The 19258-nt window shown below is 41.0% G+C and overlaps 2 protein-coding genes across 2 annotated transcripts; one reads left to right on the top strand and one right to left on the bottom strand.

The window, feature by feature from the left end:
- The first annotated feature begins 2856 nt into the window (after positions 1-2856).
- akr7a3 (aldo-keto reductase family 7, member A3 (aflatoxin aldehyde reductase)) lies at positions 2857-14598 on the top strand. The gene is made up of 8 exons (XM_063215715.1): positions 2857-3385; positions 4266-4453; positions 5089-5193; positions 8513-8609; positions 12021-12120; positions 12489-12618; positions 14154-14397; positions 14478-14598. Exons 1-7 carry the CDS (start codon positions 2971-2973, stop codon positions 14313-14315), a joined length of 1197 nt encoding a protein of 398 aa, XP_063071785.1. The 5' UTR covers positions 2857-2970; the 3' UTR covers positions 14316-14397; positions 14478-14598.
- Positions 14599-14695: 97 nt separating this feature from the next.
- On the bottom strand, positions 14696-18948 carry mrto4 (MRT4 homolog, ribosome maturation factor). The gene is made up of 8 exons (XM_063215716.1): positions 18844-18948; positions 18187-18245; positions 17979-18082; positions 17796-17877; positions 17426-17493; positions 16954-17105; positions 15357-15433; positions 14696-15070 (listed from the first exon to the last, which is right to left on the bottom strand). Exons 1-8 carry the CDS (start codon positions 18869-18871, stop codon positions 14918-14920), a joined length of 723 nt encoding a protein of 240 aa, XP_063071786.1. The 5' UTR covers positions 18872-18948; the 3' UTR covers positions 14696-14917.
- Between the last annotated feature and the right edge of the window lie 310 nt (positions 18949-19258).

Raw genomic sequence — 19258 nt, 5'->3', positions numbered from 1 at the left:
GGCTTTCACTTTCACTTTAATGTATTAGTTATCAATATTATTAACATGTAACGTGACACTAATTAGACCAGACCTGGGGTATGACTCTAGGGCATGTTGTGCGTTGGGGTATGTGGGCACATGTGTATGTGTCTACTACTCTGCTTAACTCTGTGCTAATGTATTTAACCCATTGATGCCTAAAGCACTTGCAAAAAAGGCTGCTGAATGCCCAGGCCCTTTTTAAGAAAAGGTACGCTCAGCCTATTTTATATATAAAAAACGAAATATCTCAGCCTCTGAAGCACATAAAAACATGCCATAAGTTGCATTTAAACACGAAGACCCCCATCTTTCATTATAATGTGTTCATTCAACTCTAACATACCAACATTTTTAATAAAATTGTCTTAAATCTCATGAGCCTGAATGTTGCGTCATGCAGCTCCAGGCACCAGGGCCAATGTTGCGCAACGCAACATCCAGCATCAATGGGTTAAAGAAAGAAGACGATGTTGCATGTGTAGGCCTACCTGTTGTTCTGTTTATTTTCTGGGCACTTCTGTTGTATGCTATAATAATGTCCTTGATTGTAAGTCGCTTTGTATAAAGGCGTCTGCCAATAGTGATGTAATTACATTGGTTTGGGGCAAAATATGTGTAACGGAGGGCAACTAACTTTGACCAATTCGTGAGTGTGAGTATGACTAGTAAAAATAACATCTACAAAAGTACTAGTCATTTTGGCTGGTTAAAAATATATGGTTATAATATATGGTTATAACCATATTGTCGCCAAAATGGCAAATACCAAGTCTTACTCTGTTACTTAGTAGCTAGTTAATGTCACAATGTTGTTATAATGTAGCAGAATGATTTCAGCAAAGAGGGAATTGTCATGTCGTGATGGGCCCTTCAGTTCTTAGAGGCTACAAAGTTAGAGTGGGGAGTGGGGCATGTCCAAATGAAGTTCATGCATTCAGCTAGGTTTTGCCAGTGTATAGCGAGACCAGAAGTCTGATAGACAGGAGAGGTCTATAAGGACAAGGCCTACGTTGGTGTCTGCCACGTGGAGACAAATTATTTTTAGGCCACCTCAAGCCACATAGCCAAGGGAGGTGAGCTTCCAGTGGAGGCATCCATGTCAGTGACCGACTTAACAGGTGGACTAGCTTACAACAGGAATGGAGCACGAGGAAAAGCGTACATTCTACCCCTTGCTCAGGTGTGTGGAAGAATAATTAGAATTAGTCTGTTTGTATCACTGACTTGTTACTGTATCATTGGTTTGTATGCATTCAGTGGGACATGAAAGTATATTTTTGATTTTCTTTTGATCAACATATTGATTAATCTAAATGCCACCGAACAAGAATAATAATTTCATGTGATGAAGAGGATACACGCAAAAAAAAGTTTCAGGGCGTAGGCATGTATAGCTATGCTGCCCTACAATCTAAGAACAGTAACTCTGAAAACTGCAAACTGAGAAAAAAGGCTTCAAAGTTTCCCATATGGCGCGACAACTGTGATGTCGGTAAATTGGTGGTGACACTTCCTGGTAATGCTTTTTTAGGATAGAAATTTAATGCACACAAAAAACCCCCAAAAAAACAACATTTATGTGTCTTTTTGCCACAAAAAAACAGAGTTACTGCGTTCTTGGCTGGTATTACTGCCACAAAATGGAGTTACTGCAGGAGTTACTGCGTTCTTGGCTAGTATTACCAGAGATTCTTTAAGTATATAGAGATATGCCAGTGTAATAGGGCACCTAACATGACCAGGTTCCGGTCTGCCTAAAGGGCCGTGTCATAATACTCCTAGCATTGAATAGAACAGTCCTCAGGTCTGCCTAGGTCTGCCTAAAGGGGGATTCCCCCCCCCCAATAATAGAACCCGGAAACAATGGGCCAATGGAACCTCTCTCTCTCTCTACTCTCTCTGGTATTACTGTCTACTCCCAAACCAGTCCCATTACAACGTGCAGCAGTAACTCGCCGACTTACTGCGTTTTTGTTTTGTACGACATAACCTTTAATACAACACCGCAGTAACTTTTTTTGGTCATTTTTGCACTTTCAAAATGAGTTTTCTCCAAAACGGGACGGTGTTGGACCACCATTTTTTGACACAAGACAAATGAGGTAGTTTAAAACCCATTTCCGATATAAAAAAAGACCATTTTGAGTTACTGCGTTCTTGTTTTGCACGGCAGTATGGTTCAGAGTGTCAGTTCAAGTTGTGCGCCAGGCCCTGGGGGATAGAGGCATGTCAATAGGCCAGGCCAACTTGACCCTGCCTGCCACCTTGAACAGACGTCCAGTAGGCTCATTCATTCATAATCTGTCCCTGGTTACTGTATGTCTGAGTTGCTTTGTGTGTTGCTGCCACCTGCAGGTTGTTTTTGGTAGGGATAGGCTTAATATGTCTAATTGCCTCCTACTAAGGTATGAGAAACACATATTTTTTTCTCTGCAACATGACATCAGAGTAAAGATAGGTTATTGGTCTGGTCTTTTATTTTGGTTCCAAGTCATTCACACGCTTTCTGTTATTTACTGTCAATTTGGGTCCAAGAATAAGCACAGACTGCAGTATAATAATTGTGCAATTAGACCTATGTTTGGTTAGACATGTTCTCTATGTAGCTATGCCGGGGGCGTTTGGTAAAGATGGAAGATGGACAAGATGAAAATAGGTCAGTGGGACTCGGTTCTGGACCGCTGGCAGGTGTGTTGGATGCCAACTATAATTTCTGTAGTAACAATTATATTCCACCAGAGGGCTACCTACTCCGTGTATGAAGGCTAGACGTGCAGATCCATGTTTTGAGTGTCCAACTAGATAGCAGCGCGGCTGGGTGTATCTCGGCCTTGGGACCTCCAACAGCCTGCATATCGCTGTCGTAGCCCATAATGCTGCTGCCTATATGTATTCAATATGCCGAATCAACGAGCCTGTTCAAAGTCTAGTTGAAAATTTTGACCAATGACCGACTTCTTTGACAACACTGCCCCTCTACGTTTGTATTACTGTCAAAACTTTTCAAACGGTCCCTTGTCGACACGTGAACGTCCTTTGCTCACGCACTTAACTCAGCTGACCAGTTTTATGATGCTGCTCACTGTTGCAAGAGTTAGCATTTCTGCAGCACATCAGCGTGTTTTCGTCGGATTGAGTAGCTTGCCATTTGTGCAACACCGAAACATGTCTTCCACCAGCCCGAAAATTCCGATCACCCTGCTGGGGTCGATGGCGTTCGGAGGACGCGCTGACGCCGAAATGAGTGAAAAAATGGTGAAGGCTTTCCTGGACCGTGGCCACAGAGAGTTGGACACAGCTTTCATGTACACCGCTGGACAGGCAGAGACGATTATTGGTGGAATGAAACTTCCAAACAATGGTAACTGGCTACAATGTTGCAACAACAAGCTAACGCTTCATGGCAGGTCGTAGAACACCCATGCCAGCAAGCAAGCAGGCTAGTTCTACTTTGTTGACTTAAAGTGAAGTGTTATTACCTATTCGGGTTTTGACACTTGACATTTCACAATCGTCAGTGGCTTCTCAGTTAGAACTGTGTTTGTTGCAAATCGAGTTATGAAAATATGTTGTGCAGTGTGCGCACAGTGTGTAGAGAATAGCATATGGGGTACCAACACCAACAGTGACTTCTTGTTGAGTCTCTTTATTATTACTTGGACCATGCCTTCACCTGGTTACAGATTTACATTGGAAATCTCCCACATACAGCCTGTGCGCAGAAGACAGGGGTGCATCCCAATATGTGTCCTTGCCTCCTCCACTTGTGCTTGTCTCCTCGTCCCGCCTCCTGGCCCCTCCTCCGTGGAGAAAACGATAAAGTTTCCCAGCTGTTAGCCTCGCCACAACAACTTTTGAGGGACTGTTTTTCATTCACCATCCCAATTGCAAATGAGAAAAAGACTTTACAATTGAGCTTTTGCAAGATATTGAAATATAATGCTGTTGTCAGTGATGTCATCATGACGAGAAGCAAGTGGAGGAGGCAAGGTCACATATTGGGATGCACACAGGGGTTGCACTTTACACATTGACCTCAGCTAGGGTTAAGAGGTCATGAGTTCAAAAGCAGGTTTATAACTTAATGTAATGAATCTAACAGCCTGGCAACCCTGGCTTTTCAAGACTAGAAATACAATAGTTTAAAAAAAGATAAGGGTCGACATATGAGCATACAGTACATGAACCTCTGAACAACTAAAAATAACCTACCCCTGTTTCTATGTTTTCTCTGTCTTCAGTGAGTATCGCCACTAAGGCAAACCCATGGGAGGGCAAGACGCTGAAGCCGGAGAGTGTGCGCTCCCAGCTGGAGACATCTCTGAAGAGACTCCAAACGCAGAGTGTGGATCTCTTCTACCTGCACGCCCCTGACCATGAGAACCCCATACAAGACACACTCCGAGCCTGCAACGACCTGCACAAAGAAGTAAGATGGCAATGATGAAAGACCAATTATTATTACATTCTAATGACATGTTTACATTTAGAGGGCTGGATGAGTTCTACGACCATGCATCAATGCATCATACAATTCCATGGGCCCTCCTAGGGTGATGCTATGTGCGTAGTTTCATGTTATTCCCAGGGCATTAGGATGTTGTTCGGTGATTTCATGCTGTTCAAATATTTCATGAACCACATCTGAAAGGTAGGTTCAAACTCTGATTGCATATGCAGCCACTGTGGAAAAACTGCATGTGGTATTTAACACTACAATTGTTCATTGGCAAGGGATAAAGTAGAGAAAACTTTGTCATATCTCGTAGTGTCTTGCAGTCACTGTGAAAACCTGTGAATATTCTAACAAGTTAAATAATATGAACTAGGTAAATCTTCTTCACTAGTTTAGTTTGTGTCTTGTGGAAACAATTCCCATTACATAATGGAATAGAGTTAGTGATATTAGGAGTGGATTGTGACCAGGCTCTTATCCGGGCCAGGGCCATTACTTGTTCATCTGGAAGATACTTTCACCTGATTAACTTGTCTGGCTCAGACATCAATGCCATTTATCTATCTATCTTAATAACTTGATGGTTTATTATAATCTGTCCTGTGCAGGGAAAGTTCAAAGAGCTTGGCCTCTCTAACTATGCATCCTGGGAAGTTGCTGAAATCTACACCATATGCAAACACAACAACTGGGTTCTTCCAACTGTCTATCAGGTAAGAGTATAGCGAGTTGTCCTTTCTTCTACACAGACCCAGCAGTGGCTTTCTTAATTGATTCTTTGAAGGGTCATTTCACGTGAAATCAGACACTTTGGGACCCGACCGATCCGGATTTCAATCATACTTGGTGTGCCTTTCTAGTAGCAAGGTAGCACCCCAGAACTGCATTGGTTTGAATCTGACACTAATATTAAGGGAGAAACAGACTAGGAAAGGTTCACATTTTAGGGTAGGACACTATACATTCAGCCTTGAATATATCAGTCAGTGTTAGTCACAAAAAGATGCCTGTGGTATTGTTTGAAAGCTCTTTTCTGGCTCTACATATTACACAATCAGCTTGGAATACAACAACTCTCAGAATATGAATTATGAAATATGAAAATTTAAAATTGAATATCTAAAAAAACCTATATTTTAAAATGGCCAGTTCCTTGTCCAAACGTAGCCGGCAATGTCATTAGCAACACCTCAAATGCTGGTGTTCGGTTCTTTATTCATTTCAGAGAGAATTTGACTCACAAATATGGCATCATACAGACCACTTACTAATAATATGGTAATACCATTGTAGCATCACATGACAAAACAAAAACAAAACAAAAATGGTCAGTTTCCATGGTCCCAGGTTTCAGAAACTAAGGCAGATGTCCATTTATACACACCAAATGATGATATGTGAATGTTTGAACATTCCTTCTCTGTGTACCTGTGTCATCTTCCCTTTGCCGTATTTTAAAGATATAATCAATGGCTACCTTCTCATTTTGTACTCTACCAGTGCATTTGAAGCAGCAGCTGTGTCTTTTGTAGATAATGTATAAGTACGTCCCGTTGCAAATAGGTTCCACTACCAGAAGCACATCCCGATGATCCATGACAAGTCTATCTGGTCTGAAGGGAAAAGTGAAGGATGGAGATGGTCCATGAGGATGCAGGAAGTTCAGTTTCACCGCTCCAGTGCTCAGCATACATTCCTCAACACATGCTAGCCACCAGTTGCCATCATATACAGCTACAACATACCCTTTGATGCTTGAAAATGTAACACATTCCTTTACTGAGCTCACTCTTTCAACTCCTTCTCTGAATGCGGAAAATGGCCTAATGTCCATTGACAATGGGCAGAAGCTGTGTAGTTTTTGAGTACCTGGAATAGTTCTTGCAGATTCAAACCTCTTCAACAGGTTCTCAGCTTCATGATGGTGCATCTCTCTCAAGAACATCCATTGCCAGTTTGCCACAACAGAGATGTACCATCATGAAGCTGAGAACCTGTTGAAAAGGTTGGAATCTGCAAGAACTATTCCAGGTACTCAAAAACTACACAGCTTCTGCCCATTGTCAATGGACACAGTGGAAGTTAGGCCATTTTCAGCATTCAGAGAAGGCAGAGTTGAAAGAGTGAGCTCAGTAAAGGAATGTGTTACATTTTCAAGCATCAAAGGGTATGTTGTAGCTGTATATGATGGCAACTGGTGGCTAGCATGTGTTGAGGAATGTATGCCGAGCACTGGAGAGGTGAAACTGAACTTCCTGCATCCTCATGGACCATCTCCATCCTTCATTTTTCCCTTCAGACCAGATAGACTTGTCATGGATCATCAGGATGTGCTTCTGGTAGTGGAACCTGTAACTGCAACGGGACGTACTTATACATTATCTACAAAAGACACAGCTGCTGCTTCAAATGCACTGGTAGAGTACAAAATGAGAGTGTAGCCATTGATTATCTCTTTAAAATACGGTAAAGGGAAGATGACACAGGTACACAGAGAAGGAATGTTCAAACATTCACATATCATCATCATTTGGTGTGTATAAATGGACATCTGCCTTAGTTTCTGAAACCTGGGACCATGGAAACTGACCAATTTTGTTTTGTTTTGGTTTTGTCATGTGATGCTACTATGGTATTACCATATTATTAGTAAGTGGTCTGTATGATGCCATATTTGTGAGTCAAATTCTCTCTGAAATGAATAAAGAACCGAACACCAGCATTTGAGGTGTTGCTAATGACATTGCCGGCTACGTTTGGACAAGGAACTGGCCATTTTAAAATATAGGTTTTTTAGATATTCAATTTTTAATTTTTCAATTTATCATAATTCATATTCTGAGAGTTGTTGTATTCCAAGCTGATTGTGTAATATGTAGAGCCAGAAAAGAGCTTTCAAATAATACCACAGGCATCTTTTTGTGACTAACACTGACTGATATATTCAAGGCTGAATGTATAGTGTCCTACCCTCACATGTGAACCTTTCCTAGTCTGTTTCTCCCTTAATATTAGTGTCAGATTCAAACCAATGCAGTTCTGGGGTGCTACCTTGCTACTAAAAAGGCACACCAAGTATGATTGAAATCTGGGTCGGTCGGGTCCCAAAGTGTCTGATTTCACGTGAAATGACCCTGAAGTAGAATACTGTAGATGTTCACAATCTGTCAACTAACATACAGTGGCTATATAAAGTCTATACAACCCAGTTGACGTGCAAGGTTTTTGTGATGTAGAAAATGACAGAAAGATGTATCATTTCACAACTTTTTCCACATTTAATATAAACTACAACCTGTAAAATGCAATTGAAAAACAAACTTTAACAAGCTTTAAGGGACAAAATAGAAAATTAAAAACGTATATTAACATGGTTGCATAAATATGCACACACCCTTAAGCCAATACTTTGTTGCAGCACCTTTGGCTTTTATTACAGCACTCAGTCAGTCTTTTTGGGTAACGACGCAGCACACCATTTATGCGTTAGTAGTAGTTACATCATAGCAAGGTTATTGTGGTTATATTGTTTCATCCAATAGTGAAAATAAAAATTGATTTCAACACCCACAAAAAAAACAACACAGTCAGGAGGGTACGTAGTCCTTGAGCTCTGTCTGCACCAGTGACTGAAAACGACTTACATTATGCCATAGATGTGCTAGTTTTATATCTTTGTAACCTGTGTTTAGCCGGANCACACCGCACTNTCGATTAAAAGGTGCCAAACATAAACAAAAACTGTGTAAAATTTAAATAAAAATGTCTGCACACTTAAATCCCCTTTGTGTTCTTTTTAATAAGAGGCCAAGCTTTCGGTCTACTGACCTTATCTTTGTAACCTGAAATAATATTTCTTGCATTGGTCAAAGTGAGCTGTAAAGCTTAGCCCCCACTAGGCCCCAACCATCTTCCTATAATCAGACACATGTGGATGTATGTTGTAAAATGTTATATTAATTTTACCACATGAGAATAGGCCTATTCGTCAAATCATTACAAGCCTACATATCGTATTTTCTTTTCTTACAGGGCATGTACAATTCCACCACAAGACAAGTGGAGACAGAGTTGCTGCCTTGTCTGAGATACTTTGGCATGCGCTTCTACGCATACAACCCCCTGGCAGGTAATGTAATGCCATACTTTGATATTATTTGCTCTATACAAAACATCACATATGGAAATGATCTCTTAAGCTGAGCTGTGGATTTAGATGGCATTTGATACATCTAATGTACACTCGCCTCCAAAAGAGTTGTCGCCTACCCATCTGTTTGGAATAACAGCTAATAACCTGACTTTCAATCAATCACTTGGCTTCAGAAGTCACTCATATGAAAGCTACAACCCTCCCGAATGAAAATGTATGTACAAAAATAAATTTCATGCACCAAAGAAAGATTGACCCTTTAATAGGCAAAGACAGGGCAGATTTTGACAAGACAAAAGTTTTGTCGCTTATCGAACATAATGTGAAAATGAGCAGATAAGTCACTTAAAAACACTTCAAATACGCAGATCGGGTGTCATACTTAATCACTGATTCACTCACACCTCTCCAGAAAATCAACTTTGGCCTTAGGTGTATGTTTAGGGTCATTGTAATCATGGAAAGCAACACAATGAAAATCAATGGAGTTCAATGAGAGATGGTGACATATTTGCTATTCGTAGAGCAATACATTTTTAACTTCATGATGTAATCAATGACAAAAGCCCTCACACACCAGCAGCATGCATGCAGCTCCACATAAGAGCTGTATCCCTCCCATGTTTGACTTTAGGCACCATGTATTTTTTCCAAATTCTTCACCTTTAACACCAAAGAAGTCTCTCCCACTGTCCTGTCTCAAAAAAGCCAGCCAAGAGTATGTCAGGCCTAATTCTGACAAAAATGAAGGCTAATGGGACTCATACTCTGAAGACAAGATCCCAGGATCAACCATTTTAGAACTGATAGCATCAAAACTACAGCTCCAGGCCTTTTTATTAGAATACCATGAAAAAGTTGATTTATTTCCATAATTCCATCAATAATGTTAAACTGTCATGGATTGTAGATTCATGGCCCAGTTTTTTAACTATTCCAATCATTAATTTTTTTCTTTTTATATACGTTGGCCTTCCAGCTCAAAAAACCCATGAATTGGGGAATTCGCATTATTAGAATATTGTTATAAAATCACATTTTTCTTCATCAAAATTCGGGTCACATTAAATCAGTTGAAATTTGGTACTTTCTACATAACATGCAATGGTCAATACTTGGTTAGGACATTCTCTGTCTTCATAATGGCCATGATGCGTTTAACATTGAAGTCAATGGCAAAAACAGTGCATGGGAGTTATGGAAGCCCAGATATCCTTGATGCTTTGCTGTGAGCTGTTCTTGTTTGTTGACCTGGTGCCCCACACTTCACTCTTCAATATACCCTGTAGATTTCCATGCCACGTTTTGGTGTTAACTCACCAGTTTAATTCTAACTCGCCAGAAATAAAACTCCATTCATTTGTTTTTGCCATTGACTTCAATGTTAAACGCATCATGGCCATTATGAAGACAGAGAATGTCCTAACCAAGTATTGACCATTGCATGTTATGTAGAAAGTACCAAATTTCAACTGATTTAATGTGACCCGAATTTTGATGAAGAAAAATGTGATTTTATAACAATATTCTAATAATGCGAATTCCCCAATTCATGGGTTTTTTGAGCTGGAAGGCCAACGTATATAAAAAGAAAAAAATTAATGATTGGAATAGTTAAAAAACTGGGCCATGAATCTACAATCCATGACAGTTTGACATTATTGATGGAATTATGGAAATAAATCAACTTTTTCATGGTATTCTAATAAAAAGGCCTGGAGCTGTATATGGTGTTGGAGATGAAGAATATGAAAAAAAGAGTAATGGTGCATAAAGTGAAACATGGTACAGAATCTGTACCATGTTTCACTTTATGCACCATTACTCAGGTTCATGAGCTAATGGGATCAGGGAAGTGGCCAAAGCCCTGGTGTGAGTGTGAGCGGACTCTCCGGTTCAGAGTGGACACACACACACACAAGCCTTCACCTTTCAGCCATGGGAGTTACAGCTCTTATGAGGAGCTGCATGCATGCTGCAGGTGTTTGAGGGCTTTTATCATTGATTAAATCATGAAGTTAAACATGTATTGCTCTACGAATAGCGAATATGTCACCATCTCTCATTGAACTCCATTGATTTTCATTGTGTTGCTTTCCATGATTACAATGACCCTAAACATACACCTAAGGCCAAAGTTGATTTTCTGGAGAGGTGAGAGTGATTCAGTGATTAAGTATGACACCCAATCTGCGTATTTGAAGTGACTTATCTGCTCATTTTCACATTATGTTCGATAGGCGACAAAACTTTTGTCTTGTGAAAATCTGCCCTGTCTGGGTTCAATAAAGGGTCAATCTTTCGTTGGTGCATGAAATTTATTTTTGTACATACATTTTCATTCGGGAGGGTTGTAGCTTTCATATGAGTGACTTCTGAAGCCAAGTGATTAATTGAAAGTCAGGTTATTAGCTGTTATTCCAAGCAGATGGATAGGAGGCGACAACTCTTTTGGAGACGGGTGTATGTGTTTAAAAGCCTTTCCATTAAACTCAAACCAACATATGTAGTGTTGAGGTGAAAGTGGACCAGTGGCTACTGATGTAAGATTTAGTTAAAAAGGGCAAGAGTTGCAAGTTGTATTGGATATTATTCCAGTGAGGTTGTCGTTCAAGTGTAAGAAAGATCCTGCACACTCTCCACCAGCAAGTAACCTAAATTAGCCTAGAAATCTAGAAGCCCCTAGTGGCCGGCACAGCTTTGCTGTAGGGGTTTTTGGCGCGGCCAGGCTAAACCTAAATATAAATACAACTTTCTGGCCATCCGACCTTTTTCAGGTAAGAATGATCGAATGACAGAAACTTTTTAAGGACCAGTTCTGTCTATTTCACTATGCTGTTGTATTGCTCACGCTATCCTTGACTTGTCAGTAGGCCTACCTGGTGATGCTGCATTTTTCGGCTCAGCCCTTTTCGAGATCTGAGCTATTGTAATGGGGGCAGATTTTGTTTACATTTCAAAAAATTCTTAACATAGGCCTACTTCAAATATTTTTTCCAAAATGTATCACTGTTTGCTGTCTGCTGATGTATAACCTTTTGGATGTTATTTAGAATTAAACCAAGATGTTTTTTTTATGTAAACAAACACCTGCCCCCATTACAATGACCAGGATCTCGGAAAAGGCTGGGGGAAAAAAATCTCAGTTACTATCAAGTCCAGGGTAGTGTGAGCATTACAACTGTATGTTGAAATTGACTGAACTTATCCTTTAAAGTTACATTGCTGGTGATATTGATGTACGATTACAAGCCCATAAACAATGTCCACAGTGATTTACGTATCAAGCCCATAAACAATGTCCACAGTGATTTACTTATGTATGTCCTATGAAGTACTTAGAGATGTACACTTTGTCCATCTGACTGATGTGATGGTCCCTTGCAGGTGGCCTTCTGACGGGGAAGTATCACTATGAAGACAAAGACGCAGACCAACCTGCTGGACGCTTCTTTGGCAACAGCTGGGCAGGAGCCTATAGGGACAGGTGGGTCATAATGTATACACTAAAAGCACACCAGCGTGCTATTCCAAGAACCTGGCTCAGTAGTAAACCAGGTTAACTTGGTTCATCCTGGGTCATTTCTCAGACCTATCCCACGTCTCCCTACCTCTTCTTTCCCCATTTCCTCTTCACTGTCCATCATAATAAATGTGCGAAAGCCGCCCAAAAAAGCTTACAAGTTTTTTTTCTTACCTCAAATACTGTGGACTACCGTGTCCTGTCCTGGCTATCATAAAAGCTGGACCACATTCTCCCTGCATAAAACCTACACAGCTGCACATTCCTATTCTGCTTTATAGTTTTTTTTATTGGCAACTGTAATGTAAATAACCTTTTTCTGTGTTTTACAGATATTGGAAAGAGAGCCACTTCCAGGGAGTGGACCTGATTCGTAAAGCCCTGGAGGCAGCGTACGGTGCAGGTGCAACCACCGTTACCTCGGCTGCTATCCGCTGGATGTACCATCACTCTCATCTCAAGGTAACCATTTTGGGGAGATTGCCATCATATGTCATCATTGTTGTCGCAAGACTGGAACATTGTTGGCCATGATTGAAACGACAGGCTATATTACAGGAAGCAGTCCTTTCAAACAAGCCAATCATGTCAGGCATTTCATGGCTTGCTGTACCTATATCTTGAATCACTGTCAAGAGACGCCGTATGCAGTTAAAAATCCATCTTTTGTAGACATGAATAGGACTTGAACAGTTGATCTGGTTATAACACAATCAAGTCTTGCATGAACCATGAGGCTGTTTACACCTATATTGATATTTTTGTAAACGCATTGGTTTTGGCCTCTCGTTGACACATAAATGGAGTTTTAGAATGTGCATATCAATTAGGGGGCTGAAACACACCGTGTTTCATTTTTCATACCTGCAAACTCGTCACCTTTTAGTGACAGTCACCTTTTTCCCGGCCAAGTAGGTCATTCATGTGAATCATGTACAACCAGTTTTTTTATTGGGGGGGGGGGGTTTGTCACCATAAAGAACACTAGAAGATTGGAAAAATGTTACCTGCTCTGATGAGTCTTGATATCTACTGCAACACTCAGTTGGAATGGTCAGAATTTTGCGTCAGCAACATGAAAACATGGGTCAACCCTGCCTTATATCAATGTTTCAGACTGAAGAAATAATAGGATAAGGATATTTTCTTGGCACTATTTGGGCCAATTAGTATCAATTTATCTTTGCCACAGCCTACCTTAGTACCTTAGAGTAGGCAGTGCAGGCAGTTCTGAAGGCAAAAGGGGGTCCAACCCAGCATTAGGTAGAGAGGTGAGTGTAGTTAAAGGGACAGTTTGGTCAATTTCAACATGCAGTTGTAATGCTCACACTACCCTGGACTTGTCAGTACCTGAGATTTTTTTTTTCTTCTTCTTCAGCCGTTTCCGAGATCCTGGTCATTGTAATGGGGGCAGCTCTTTGTTTACATTTCAAAAAAACATTTTTATTTATTCCCAAAAACATCCAAAAGGTTATAAAACATTGGCAGATAACTAGCAAACAGCAGTACCTTTTGGGAAAATATTTGGAGTTGGCCTATGTTTCATTTTTTGAAAATGTAAACAAACGCTGCCCCCATTAGAATTGCTCATATCTCGGAAAGGGCTGAGCCGAAAAATGTGGCATCACCAGGTAATAACAAGTCAAGGGTAGCGTGAGCACTACAACTGCATGTTGAAATTGACCAAACTGTCCCTTTAATAGATTATGGTTGTTCAGTGCTTTGTAGAGCAAGAGAATCTGGTGAAAAACTATTTGCCTCATATCTTTTACTGGTGTGGTGTAGGCTATGTAAGCTGAAGTTGCCTCTCTGATGGGCCCACTCACGACCCCGTTGGGGGGGGTGATGGTCCGCTGGAGACTGTCACCTTTGTTTCTTTGACGAGTTACACTGAAACGAATTAAAAAATATCTGCACACGTGTAACCAGCAATATCAACTGCAATAAAGGGAAAATGTTATGTTATGATATATTTAACAAATGTTTGTCTTTCTCAGGCTGAGCTCGGTGATGGTGTGATCATTGGCATGTCCACTATGGAGCAACTGACAGAGAACCTTGCAGCCTCAGAGGAGGGTCCTCTGAAGCCGGAGGTGGTGGATGCCTTCAAACACGCCTGGGACCTGGTAGCTCACGAGTGTCCTAACTATTTCCGATAAAAGGAATCACATGAAGGCTGTTGACGTCCAAGATGGGAAAGGACTAAAAACTGGACATGAGAAGTACGGATAGTGCATTTAGTGAATCGCCCATTCTAACCTTTGTAATACAACTATGCTGGACGAGAAAAAATCATTTTGCCCGTTAAGACCAGACAAGAGGCTACAATTTGAAGCTCTGTCAGATTTACCCATTTCAATGGATACTGTGTTTCCATCATTCAGCAAAATCATGCTGTTTGGGCCATCTCAAAGCAAATGCAATAAAACATCCTATTTTGTATTTTTTTTCTGTACTAAAATTGCTCTATTTTTAATGTCTATAGTGTAATTGGGGGATTTCTGAAAGCCGCATGCGCATTATATTTCACCAGACCATCTCCTGCTTACATTATATTTTAATGTATTAGCCAGCTGTGACGATTACAAAATATCTTTTACATGGTAACATATTGGCACAAATCGGTTCACGCTGTACACAAGTCCACGATGGATGAAAGAAGAAAAACAAAAACGTGAAGATTCAGAAACAAACGGTTTGGTGGGCGAGTCGTTTGAACACAGTGATCCTTAATATCAAAGTCCATTAGAGGGTCCATTAGTTATTCACTTCCATCTTCCTCCTCCTCATCTTCATCGTCCTGTTGCATACCCTCCTCGCTGTCGTCTGATAGCTTTGCGAAATCCCCCGTCTCAGAGTTCCACATGCACTTTATCGACACTTTGAATTCTGCCATTTCATATCCAAACAGTTTCTGAAAGCAAAGGACACATGACTTCTATTAGATACATAGTCTGTATGCAACAACCTTCAGCCTGGAGAAATGCATTGATTTATTTCCACAAAACATTTTTTTCATCAAAAGAGATGACCACAGAAAATGTACACTGCATTTGACAAAATGCAATGTTCGTGCAATGCACCTTTCTCTACTAACACAGATCGACTTCATAGTTAGTAGAAAGGAACCTCTTTTTATCAATATGAGAATTCCAATTGTCTTCAAGTGACACTGCTGGCAAAAACAGGAAGTCACTCACCAAAATCCGAGCCTGCTCGGGCGTCAGTGTGTCCCCCTCTTTGCATACGTCGAAATCCTTGATGAGAGTAACCACTCCTGATGACAACACAAGCAAAAATGTAGAAATTAGGATTTAAAAGGACGACACGCATCACAACGGGCATTCAAAAATACAACAAGCACCTTGTACAACAGTTATTTTTATACAGAGTCCTGCACTCAGTGTCTGCCTGTACTTCTATCAATGTTGATACTGGTTGAATCCTTGATGCCAGTTGTCAAACAGAGAGTGCCAGCAAAACATGAATGAATTAATGTTTTCATTCCCTTGCAGCATTATAATTCCTTCAAATTGCGTGACGGAAAAAAAAGTCATCAGCATGAAGAAAAGGGTCTCTAGAAGAGGCTTTGTAAAAGTTTATAAGACAGGACCCAACATCAACTTCTTTACGGTCTATGGTACTGGTAGCACAAAGAGCCAATGTCATCGCTAACAAATGCTCCCTCTTCCAGCACATTAGTCCACTCCACACCGAGGTTGCTTCACAGCCAGACCAAGTGCATCACAAGAAACTCTTCACCATCTCTGTCATAGTAAAGGAAAACGGAGGGAACAGGAGAATCATCTGGTATGCCAGGCTCCCTCTGTCTGAGCGCTCTAGTGCCTGGCTATCACTACTAGAAAGCATTGATGTTGAGTGATACCAGTGGTCAATGGCAGAACTAGTGAGTGACTAGCCCCATACGACTTCTGTTGCTGTCGATCAACATTGACGAAGAACTTGTCACGATGTGGGTGTTATTAAATACAGCGCATTTAAAGTCGGCCACAAATATGAACGAGACGATGAGCTCGCACCGGTTTGCTCTACTAACACACCACGTGTGAGGAGTGGGGGGACAGGCAGTGAGGAGGAGCTGAAGTGGGGACCTGCGCAAACCTGTGTAGAGGTGTGAGACAAGACCCATATACACACGTGAGTGAGTTGTTGACCAACCAGTTCATGGGCGCGTGACCTCGGAGGCAGTCCGCAGACGAGCGTTGAAGGGGATAAGCAACTGCAGAGGTTGCAAGATCTGACTGCAGTTGCATTCATCTCGCGATAGTTTGGCACCATGTGACATGTCACCTCGTCAACGCAACATCACCGAAATTTTGAAGTTTGACAGGAAATCTAACCGTCATGCAGCATTTTCATCCAGAGTGCATTGCTGTCTAAATGCGCATGCATGCGTTGACGACAAGTCGATCGCGCCTATTGTTCTTAAAGTTGCCCCCAACAAGCCATTGGGAATACTCAAATGTGATTGGCTCCAAAACAGAAGGTGATTTCAATTCCATGAGATGGCCAACTTGGTCATCCCGAGTCAGAATTTTGTGCAGCATCACTAGCAGGGTGTGTGGGCCTAGGCCAGGGGTTCCCAACCTATTCCACCTTGGGGCCCACTTGAAATTTTCACAAATGTTCAGGGCCCACCTCTGACCCAATCAAGAATACAACTCGGATAAATACCTAGTCAAGAGCAACACGTACGCAACTGTAATTTTGATTTCCAGAAAATGATTTCAAGGCCCCCAGTTTGATAATCACTGGCCTAGGCTATAAAGCACTCACCTTTCTTGAGTGCGGTGGGCAGGCCCAGCTGTCTGAGCTGTGGCTCCATGGAATGGGGGAACTGCTCCAGAGGGCCCTCGTCTAGCGTCACCGCCATCTGCGCTGTGTTGCCTGCCCGAGCGTAGTCTGTCTCTTTGAATTTGTCGAAGTACCTGAAATACAAAATTAGAATAAAAATGTCTTTTTATCCAGTGACAAAAAGAAGTGATTTAAGATGCTTCACAGCTGACAACTACACGATGTGTACATCCTGTAATCAGTCCTAATACACAAACAAGTATGTGTACACAACTCGTACTTGTGATAGGCATGCTAAGAGAAATGCAAGAAATTGCAATAAACAAGGGTTCAGACCATGATAATTCAATGTAAACTTTAACAATCTACAATGACAGCATAATTTTTTATTGAACTACTTGCCCACTTCGGTAACAAGAGCCCATTATTGATCAAGAGTCTGATTTGCACTTACTGTTGCACCTCGTCCTTTGTTTTGTTTGTGAATAAGACACCAACTTCCCCTTTAAGGAACCTGCTAAGCTGTAACATACAATGGCAGAGAGTGAGAATCAGATTTACCACTCACACCTACAAGGAATTTGACTCCAGCAGGTGTTACCCTTTTTCACACATCCATATCCTCTCATACAGTATTAGTAATAAACGACTAAGATGGCACACTGACTGCTTTTACAGCAAGCGTGTGCTGTACCGTGAATGAGATTTACAGAGAGCAAACTAGTAGGCCTACACCAACTAATCCCTTATGCAAACAGGTGGATATTTTGTTCATAAACAATATCATTAAAAGATACATGAGAATGAAAAATAATATGCATTACCTTGTGTATGTTATCTTTGTACTCATCGGTTGGTCCTTTGCCCAAAGCTATCATCATCACTTTGTTTTTTCCGAAGAAGAACCTGGAAAAGAAGGCCCACGTTAGTGTATTGAAAAAAAGTTCCGGACAACTGGATTGGCAGAACAGACGAATGTCTCAACTAGAACTATCAAAAGGTCTTACCGACTGTGCTTCCAAGCAGTCCTGATGTCTTTCAGCTTGTTATTCCTCATATTTTCCACAGAAAATATAAAGACGTGTCTGTATATGTCTACACATTTCCGCAACTGAAAACACAAATACATACATAAGCAACCAAAACTTGTCCAAACCCATGAATGCAGTTGGAAAAAAAAGTTGATCTTTTGCCCGGACCAATAGTGATGCCTACCTCCTCTATTAAAGTCTGTTTCGATTCCAGCCCCTTCTTGGCTGTTTTGGTTAAGGAAACTGTAAAGGGGACACAGATATTATATTAACAGTGCATAATGACAACATGGGACAACATACAGACACAAGACTGACATTTTTTTGTCAGTCTGTAATATGTCATTCTTGTGTATGTCTGTCTTGGCATGGTATATAGACAAAACGTAATTTAATTTTCCTTATGTGACTTTCATATGAAGAAAGTGACAGTAAAAGCTGAATTGACTTGATATATTGACTTCATTTTTCCAAAAGATCACCAGGTCATGTAATGTTAACCATCTCGCCAGCAGAGTAACAGGCTAACCGCATCACCTGTACGACAAGTACGACTGTGCAACTAGTGCCAGAATGACAGAAAGTGTGAATAAACAAAACTATGTAACACAACATTACAGTTTAAATTGATCCATATTCAATAGCTTATTTTCACGTGTGGTAAAATGGTGTTAGCAGATTGAGCAGCAGCTAGCCAAGTGGCCACATCATCGGTCTTTTAAGTGATAGCTTCTGTCATATTTGTGTGGCTTCATCCTTTCAGAATTACTTTCCATAATACTGCACTGTAACCGTCTGTTGCCAATTCTCAGACATTTCATTAAAATTAAAACAAACCTACCTTTCTTGTCTCTCTTCGACTTCGGCATGGTTCTCACGTTGCGCTACAAGCTGGGAAAGGACCCCGAATGTTTTCTATTTCCCTGTAGAGATGCCCATTGACCGCCTGCTTGAAAATGAAAGTAGAATCGAGAAGGGGTACACAACTCTTGAATTAAGTACATTTTATATCCATGAGAATAAACTGTGTATTTTATTATCTTATTTAATATTTCAATACTGTGCATATCACATCAAATGTATTAGGACAAATCCGGCAACTACATCGGCGTGCCATATCGCTTTGCGATTCTATTTCTTTCCACAAGGTGGTGCAGCTGTGCACACTGCTCTGTAGGCCTTGTAGCAACCCCATGTGAGTAGGCTGCCGGATGTGAGTGCCCGGATATCCGCCCGAGTATTTAGGATATCCGGGC

The sequence above is a fragment of the Engraulis encrasicolus genome, chromosome 14 (assembly GCF_034702125.1).
Source record: "Engraulis encrasicolus isolate BLACKSEA-1 chromosome 14, IST_EnEncr_1.0, whole genome shotgun sequence".
In the NCBI taxonomy this organism is placed as follows: Eukaryota; Metazoa; Chordata; class Actinopteri; order Clupeiformes; family Engraulidae; genus Engraulis; species Engraulis encrasicolus.
The sequence above is the reverse complement of the archived record's forward strand: the minus strand, read 5'-3'. Positions and strand labels throughout refer to the sequence as shown.

Excerpts from the sequence above, each read along its gene's own strand:
- akr7a3 (XM_063215715.1), top strand. The coding sequence starts at position 2,971 with ATGACCGACTTCTTTGACAACACTGCCCCTCTACGTTTGTATTACTGT. Across the intron at positions 8,610-12,020 it reads CGCATACAACCCCCTGGCAG|GTGGCCTTCTGACGGGGAAG; the intron begins GTAATGTAATGC and ends GGTCCCTTGCAG. Across the intron at positions 12,121-12,488 it reads GCAGGAGCCTATAGGGACAG|ATATTGGAAAGAGAGCCACT; the intron begins GTGGGTCATAAT and ends TGTGTTTTACAG.
- mrto4 (XM_063215716.1), bottom strand. The coding sequence starts at position 18,871 with ATGCCGAAGTCGAAGAGAGACAAGAAAG. Across the intron at positions 15,434-16,953 it reads GCCCACCGCACTCAAGAAAG|GAGTGGTTACTCTCATCAAG; the intron begins GTGAGTGCTTTA and ends TGTTGTCATCAG. Across the intron at positions 15,071-15,356 it reads CCGAGCAGGCTCGGATTTTG|AAACTGTTTGGATATGAAAT; the intron begins GTGAGTGACTTC and ends CTTTGCTTTCAG.